We start from the raw sequence: 8,447 nt of genomic DNA on the forward strand, positions 1-8,447 counted from the left end.
GGGGGGGGGGGGCGGTGTCACAAAAGTCCTGACCTAGATATACATAGAGTAGTAGCATTTCTACCACTAGGAGGCAGTATCTAACTGAGAGAGATCTGGTGTCCCAGGAGCCGGTATTAAAGCTTAAACTTGCCCCTCTTTAAGCCTATTTCCTCATTTATAGAATGCATTTATAAAATGCAGAATCTGTTGGGAAGATGGAGGAAAATAAAGCAATGCAAAATATTTAGCATTCTGCTTCATAAATAGTAAGCTCTCAATGTATTACTAAAACATAATTCTCTTATAAGCTTTAAAAACAATACAGAAAGGTTCAACAATTTCAGACTTGGGAAACACCTCCTCTGATATAGAACATATATATAATTATATACATATTCTGAAGACATTTCATGAGAGAGAAGAAATTAAAACAAATTTCTGAGAAGGGAGATAAAAATCTTTTAAAACATGAAAAGAGCTCTATTAAAAGTCCCAGGGGCCTTTTCAAAAAAATACTTTCTGGGCAGTATGAACAATTTTTTTTTTTTCAATTTGTTTCCTTATAACTGTATTTAACATAAAGGTCTGGGTAAACATTGCAAATATTTCTTAGTCCCCCCCCCCCCCATCCAAATCCCACATATTTCTGTCAAGGAGCATTTGTTAAGTATTAAAGAGAACAAAACTTACACTCTGTGCCCAAGCTTACCATTCCAGATCTAGACAGAGAAGGGGCATGCACTAGGTCGTTGATAAAACTGGTGTCTTTCCAAAGGAGACATGCAAACGTGGTACCAAATGACTACAAAATTAGTGTTAAATACACATTAGCAGAATTAGTTTCATGACTCTCAGTTTGGACAAAATGACTCAAATTTAGAACTCCGCTTGTCCTACAGTAAAATTGAGTTAAATACAGTATGGAGTAAGAGTAATGGATTAATTCTACATATACATTAAAGGTGAGGCAATAAAGATACAGCAGAAAGGTGAAAGAATACATTTGAACATCAGAGAAACATTTTCTAGATACCTGATTTTCTTCTCTAAAGAGATGATTATCATAATAATTGAATTTGGTTAGTAAATTCCATTCTATGCATAAGATTTATATAGCAAGTTCCATTTTAGAATATAATGTTACAAGGGCACCTGGGTGGCTCAGTTGGTTAAGCATCTGACTTCGGCTCAGGTCAGGATCTCACAGCTCATGAGTTCGAGCCCTTCCTTGGGCTCTGTGCTGACAGCTCAGAGCCTAGAGCCTGCTTCCTGTTCTATGTCTCCTTCTCTCTCTCTGCCCCTCCCCCGCTCATACTGTCTCTGTCTCTCAAAAATAAATAAACATTAAAAAAAAAAGAATATAATGTTACACATATGGCATTTACTTTCTTCTCTGGAAACTGGGGTTAGGATTCTCACTTTGTAACTGGTTAAGTTTAGACCTAAGGATACTGTGAAGTCTGTTATTGCTACAGTATCAGAGTGGTTCCCTGTCTGGTTCTGGTGACTACTTAATAAATTTTTTTCTTCATTATGAAATACATGCCCATTGTAGAGAATTTGGAAGAGACAGAACCAGAAATAAAAATAATTCCGACCCATCCATTGTCATCATTCTTAATTATTTCCTTGTGATTCACTCTGTGTGTGTATATACTTTTTTCTAATACTTACTCTTGGATATAGTATAGCTTTATTTTCCACTTTTGAATATAACATTATATCTTACCCATTTGGATATAATTTTTTTAATCCTTGAAATGCCATTTTTTAATAACTGGGCCATATTTTAGTTAACCCTTCTCATTACACATTGAAGTTGATTTCAATATTTTTGCTGTTAGAAACAATGTAGTGGGGCACCTGAGTAGCTCAGTCTGTTAAGCTTCAGACTCTGGCTCAGGTCATGAACTTGCCCCATGAGTTTGAACCCCGCATGGGGCTTGCTGCTGTCCGCACAGAGCCAATTTCACCAACTTCAGATCCTCTGTCCCTCTCTCTCTCTGCCCCTCCCCTGCTTGTACGCTCTCTCTCTCTCTCAAAAATAAACATTTTAAAACAATGTAGCAATGGACATGCCTGTCCACAAATATTTCTCCTGATACCTGATTATTCCCTTAGGTTAAATTAGAAAGGAAATATATCTTGTGCAGGAAACATCACCTGGCCTCTTGTAAATGCCCTTTGGAAAGCTGCGTGGCTCCCCACTCACACAGCAGGTGTACATCCTGGAACAAACTAGCACAAAGTCTCCCGGAATCAGCTAGCCTATTTGCTTCTATTTTATAACACTCATTTCATGTCACTCCATCAGGTTTTATAAGTGAATTATAACAACAGTTATAAAACAACTTTAACACAAGAATGAAAACAACCCCCCAAAAAAAGCTTTGTTAAAGAAAACTTCAGTTGTGAGCCCCCTGCAGCCCACATCTAAACCCCATTTAATACCTGAATAATCTACATTTCACATGTTCAACTCATCGAAACACTTATGTGGAATAATCTTTCTTTTTGGTGTTAAAATAAATTGATGAGTTTCAGCTGGGGAGGATGAAAACGTTCTGAAACTGGATAGTGGTGATGCTTGTACAACAGCGTGAATGTTCATAATGCCATTGAATTGTACAGTTAAAAGTGGTTAAAATAGGAACCATTATTTTGTAAGTATTGTGCCATAATTTTTTAAAAACCACTCTTGGGGCGCCTGGGTGGCTCAGTCGGTTAAGCGTCCGACTTCGGCTCAGGTCACGATCTCACGGTATGTGAGTTCGAGCCCCGCGTCGGGCTCTGTGCTGACTGCTCAGAGCCTGGAGCCTGTTTCAGATTCTGTGTCTCCCTCTCTCTCTGACCCTCCCCCGTTCATGCTCTGTCTCTCTCTCTGTCTCAAAAATAAATAAACGTTAAAAAAAAAATTTTTTTTAAAAACCATTCTTTTGGTTAATATGGTGGTAAATTGTTAATGATAGAGTTAAAGGTTCCAGAACTTTGTATCAGTAGTTCAGTTGACCATTAAGACAGAATGGCTTTAATTTGGCCATCTCAAATGATAATCAAGATGCAATCATACTTAAAAAAAAAAATAATACACATCTTCTACTTCTGGGGGAAAAATACATACTAGTTATGCTGACTTCTGTCTCCTAATCCAGAGAAGAACCCCAATGCTGTAGTAAAAATGTGAAATTGTTATTACCTTTTCCTTCTTTTCCATAGCCCAGGGCAGGAGGAATGGTGAGCTTTCTCTTCTCTCCTACACACATTCCCTTCAAGCCCTGGTCCCAACCTTTGAGAGCCTCCAGGATGCCCAAGGTAAACCAAATGGGCTGACCATTGTTATGTTTGTGACTACAATAGAAAGAAAACATATTAGAACTCTTTGGTAACTTTATTTTTTTATTGATGTGGGAGCATTTTATTCTACCAATAAGTGATTCAGTTTGGGAATTAACAAAAACAGCTATACACATACACACAAAACCAGGTTAATTTTGTAATAATTTAATCCACTGCCCCTATTTCTTGATGCAAATTTCATACAATTGAATCAAGTAGAGAAGGGCAGAGGGAATAATAATAAAAACAGTTAATAATTATTTGAGATTTACTGTGTACCAGGTGTTACCCCAAATTCTTTGCCTCTTTTAACTCTGTGAGAATGATCATATGAGGTAAGTACCATCATTTCCCCATTGTACAGAGGAGGAAACTGAGGTTAAATGTGCTGGTATTTGATCTAACTCCAAACTTCAAGGTCTTAACCACAGCAATGCTGTCCCAGGAACGTCATCCCGGGCAGAAGAGGAAGAAAATCATGGAAAATGGGTGAATTTGGGAAGAAAGAGAAGTTAAGGAGAAGTTACTGCCAAGACAAGTGGGTCCACACCCACATGGACACTGGAGAGTCAGGAGCACAGAATCTTCTAGTTTGCCTATAAACCCTGCTGATGTACAGTCTCGTGATGGCTCTGACAGGTGGAAACGGCTGCTCTTCAACCTGAACCCCACCTAGATGCTGCCTGCAGGCATTTTCTGTGGGGCTGTGCAGGGAAACCTGGGGGAGTTGTCCCTCAAGGACTGAGGAAGAAGGAAATGATCAAAATATCCTGGCTTAGGACCTGGAGAGAGGCCAGCCTAAGAAACCCAGCCTGCCAAGCTACTGGGGGGCCTGAGGGCTGAATAGCACCTGAGCCCCAGTTCGCTCCTTTTTGGTACATACGGAAAGTATTCTCAAGGATATCGTATAGGTGAGAATGAGAAATCACTCTACTAGGTTTCATGGACACCATGGTTAATTACTAAATCTAGGTAAAAGCCATTACTTCCTCTTTTCTTAATTTCCCCCTATGACTAAAGAAACAAATTGCCAACTGTAGAACACTTGGGAAGGCTGGAAAAGAATAAAGAAGGAAGAAAACAATCTGCCACCCAGTGCTGACTACAGTTTTGGTACATTTCTTGTCACAGCTAAAGGATTTAAGCTATTTACCACACAGGCTATTATTCTAGACATGGCAAACATGCTTTACCACAGATCACTTGATGGTACTGCTTCATAAAACTCAGGGTAAGCAGTTCCTGACCATTTACACTGAGGCCGCATGACAACCGTCCCCTCATCAGGTACCAGAACTTTATTTATTTATCTTTTTAATGTTTATTTCTTTTGAGAGAGAGAGGGAGAGACAGAGTATGAGTGGGGGGAGGGGCAGAGAGCAGAGGGAGACAGAATCCGAAGCAGGCTCCAGGCTTTGAGCTGTCCGCACAGAATCCAATGTGGGGCCAAAACCCACAAACCCGCAAGATCATGACCTGAGCTGAAGTCAGACGTTTAACCGACTGAGCCACCCAGGCGCCCCCCTGCTTTTTTTTAATGGGTACTAGAACTTTAGTAGCAAACTGCTAAATAATGTTGTATGGCTACCACCAAAGGCCAATAGGTTTTTCATTCTGAGACCTGAAAGACATCAGGCTGTATCTAAAAGAGATCAGACTAAAAATAAAGATGCAGTTGAAAATTTTAAATGCAAACCTTAATCTTGTTTAACATCTACTGTGGCACTGGCCTTGTTGCTAAGAAGATGGAGCTGTTGAGAATTCTATGGCAAGCCACTGTTTCAGAAATGTTTGCAAAGGCTAACAGAGTTCAGAGAAGAACACCATTCATTTCTCCAAAACCTGACAGACCAGGTCTGAATGCTCAATAAAGGCAGTTCATCCGAAAATGAGGTCTAGGATGGGCCACAAAGCTTCACTACTTTAGTTCATGCCATTTTCTCTACCTGGAATGTCCTCCTTGCCCCCATTCTCCACCTGGAAGGAACCCTCCACCCATCTTTCAAGACCCAACTCAGTTATGATCTCTGGGAAGTCTTTCTCTTACCCCACCCCCCCAGAGCATCATTAATGCCAGACTCCATTATGCTTTGCAAACACTTTGAACACTCTGTACTACATAGCATGAGCTATTTACTTGTCGTCCTCCTTCCTGTAGATGATGTACTGCTGGAGGACAGGAGCCCACTCTTAAGTCACCTTTGCATCCTCAAGGCCTGACTTGTGATCACTCAATAAGAGTTTGTTAGATGGACAGATAAATGAATGGACAAGGATGGAGAAGCCAAAAAGTTTTAATCTCCCTAGTCTCAAACACAGGGCCTAACATAAAAGAAATGCTCAATAAATAATCTTGGAATGGAATGAAGAGAATCAATGCCTAATTAGAAATCATTACACTTGTAAAACATCCATGTTGCAATTTCTTTGTTCGTATAGAACAGAAATAATGATAGTGTAACCACCTGAAAATCATTCACTATAGTTATTGGATTCATCTTTCATGGCCATAACCATACCCATCAATGAAATCTTTGAATTTTCTAGAAAGAAAAAAATAATGAAACAAATCATGGGACTATACCTTGACCAAAATGTCATTTGTACGAACAAAAATTAAACAGATCAATAGGCTAGCATTAGCATATCCTACAACAAGCAAATAAATGATTGTGTATTCTGCTCATGAAGTCCCTGCGAAAAGTTTTAAGTAAATTTCACCTACACCAAATTCAAAATGGAATTGAGTCATTTTCCCTTGGGAATGGAGTTTGAGAAATGAAATTCCTTTACAGTTTTTTTCTACTTATTGCCTAATTACACACCTAGATACTTGTGCAATATGTCAAAGATTCTAGTTCTAATTTTTATACTAAAAATTAACCTTTATCCTTACCACACGTTTCCAAGTTCCAAGGAACTTCAAAGGCACCGTTATTGTCTTTATTGTTTTTAACCAAATTGTTTGTCTTGATTGTCTTTAAACAATTTCCTTTCCCAAAGAAGGAAATAACAGATTTCAATTTTTCAAAAGAGAAGTAAAACCTGATACAGGCTACCTTTCCTGCCAGAGAGCTCGCATAGGTCGATGGGTTCTTCACTATTTTACCTGCGAGGTGTAATTACTTACGTGGAGTGAAATAAGGAGCCATCCTTTTCTAAGTACCCTTCATAGTGGACCAACATCAAATCTCCCCCTTTGGTCTTGCGATGGCAGATGAACGGCTTCTGGAGCACCTCAATCTTCACTTCTGGTTCAGGGATCAGAGCCCCACTTAAAGAAGTGACCAACAACGTCAGCACCGCGTTCCACAAAAAAAGCCTCATGCTGCTGGCGCAGGAAAGTTCCTACAAAAACAGAGAAAGGGCCCCCGACCTCATAGAACTAAGAAAGTATTTGAAGGCTTCAAGACAACGGCCTTTGGCAAGTTCATGACTACCGCTTCCCAGCAGACGTGGCACACTTACTACGACAACTTTCCCACGTAATGCGAACCCACCTCTAAAGCGTTAAACCCCAAACCCGGGCCTGACTGGCTCTCACAGGTTGGCTCTAGGGAACGATGGCTCCCCATTGGCTAGCAGTGCAGTCCGCCGGAGCCTCTCAAGCCAATGATGCTGCAATAATTACAGCTGGGCGGAGCCAGGACTTGGTCAGGCCGCGAAGCACAGGGAGGGGTCCTAGAGGAAGGCGGATTAAAGAATTCCACAACCTTGGACTTTGGGAGATCCCTGGGGAACGCAGCTAACCGGAAACTCCTCCGGCAGGTTTACAGCTGTGAAGTTCCCCCGCTGAGCGTGCTGAGCCCCCAGGCGAAGTGAAAAGGTAGCGGTATCCGGCAAGTTCTGTTTACTCTTGCGCACGCTGAGAGGTTACTCCCCGCCCCTAGGAGTCCACAATCCTGTATTGTTACTTAATTTACAGTATAAACGATAAAGGCTTAAATATTTCTGTAGGGTTCGCAAAGCGCATTCCCGTTGCGTAAACCTCACTACACTGCCAGTAAGGCAGGTTCTTTAATCTCATTTAAATGATAAATGTATCTGGGCAAGGAGAGGTTAAGGGTCCTGCTTAAAATTGTTCAGCCCCAAAGCATTTGAGCTCCGCCTTCAAACCCGGTCTTCTGATTCATTCTACAACACCGCATAATGTTATGGCTGCTAACAGTTTATCTCTTAGTGACTTTAATGTAGAAGGTAAATAATAGCTTCTATCGAGGAGACGGACGTGCAGACCTCCACTTTATAGAAGAAACAGTAATCACAGTTACGAGTTACACTGGCTCATCTTAGCTTAAAATTATTAGCTTTACATTTTTCGCCTAATTTCAAAAGCAACACATGTTCATTACAGTCGATTTGGAAGAAACTGGAAAGCACGAAAGTAGGTTTTCCAGTTAAAATAAAAGAGCCGAATTAAACATGAATTTCAGATAAACAACGAATCCGTTGTTCTGTATTTTTGCTAAATCTGGCAATCTTATGCCAAAGAAAAAGAGAAAAAGAGATCGCCTATAGCGCCACCATCTACAAATAATCATCTTAACATTTTGGTTCATGCTTCTGTGACATAGGCTTAAAAGAAATTAGATCAGATTGTACACTTTCTTTCATAACATGCTCTTTCCACTTAATCTATCGCTAACATTTTCCCTGGTCAAACATCCTTGGCACAGTACTTTCTCACATTTTAATATGCTTAGGAATCCTCTAGAGTATCTGTTAAAATGCAGATTTCAACTCAGGAGGCCTGGGCTCGCCGTGAGTTCCTGCAATTTTGACTAGCTCCTAGGTGATGCTAATTCTGCTGTCCATGGACCGCACTTCCAATAGCTAGGCCTTAGAGTTTAAACATGTTTACTAGCCACACTGTATTCTATCGTGAAATTCCCGTCCACTCCGTACGCTCTATTGCTAGCTGCCTCGATTTTCTGGCATCAATTAGCCTTGAAACAAGATTTGGACCCTGGGGGCTATAACACAGGAGGCACCCTAAGGGGCCACACTGACCCTCAAACATCCAGAGGTGGGTCCGGCCCCACCTACGGTACCATTAACAGTCTGGACTGTGTCCCGCATCGTCTCATAGGTCGCCCTTCTCCACTCTGACGCATCACCTACTCTCAAGC

At 40.7% G+C, this 8,447-nt stretch overlaps 1 protein-coding gene across 1 annotated transcript in view; it reads right to left on the reverse strand.

The window, feature by feature from the left end:
- The window catches only part of FKBP14 (FKBP prolyl isomerase 14), a 10,399-nt gene extending 3,579 nt beyond the window's left edge, over window positions 1-6,820 (reverse strand). Inside the window, exons 1-2 of the mRNA XM_049641647.1 lie at window positions 6,449-6,820; window positions 3,179-3,330 (exon numbers count right to left, since the gene is read on the reverse strand). Coding sequence (XP_049497604.1) covers window positions 3,179-3,330; window positions 6,449-6,645 — 349 coding nt within the window. The 5' untranslated portion in view covers window positions 6,646-6,820. The remainder of the gene's footprint in view (window positions 1-3,178; window positions 3,331-6,448) is intronic.
- Between the last annotated feature and the right edge of the window lie 1,627 nt (window positions 6,821-8,447).

Source organism: Panthera uncia, chromosome A2 (genome assembly GCF_023721935.1).
Source record: "Panthera uncia isolate 11264 chromosome A2, Puncia_PCG_1.0, whole genome shotgun sequence".
Lineage (NCBI taxonomy): Eukaryota > Metazoa > Chordata > Mammalia > Carnivora > Felidae > Panthera > Panthera uncia.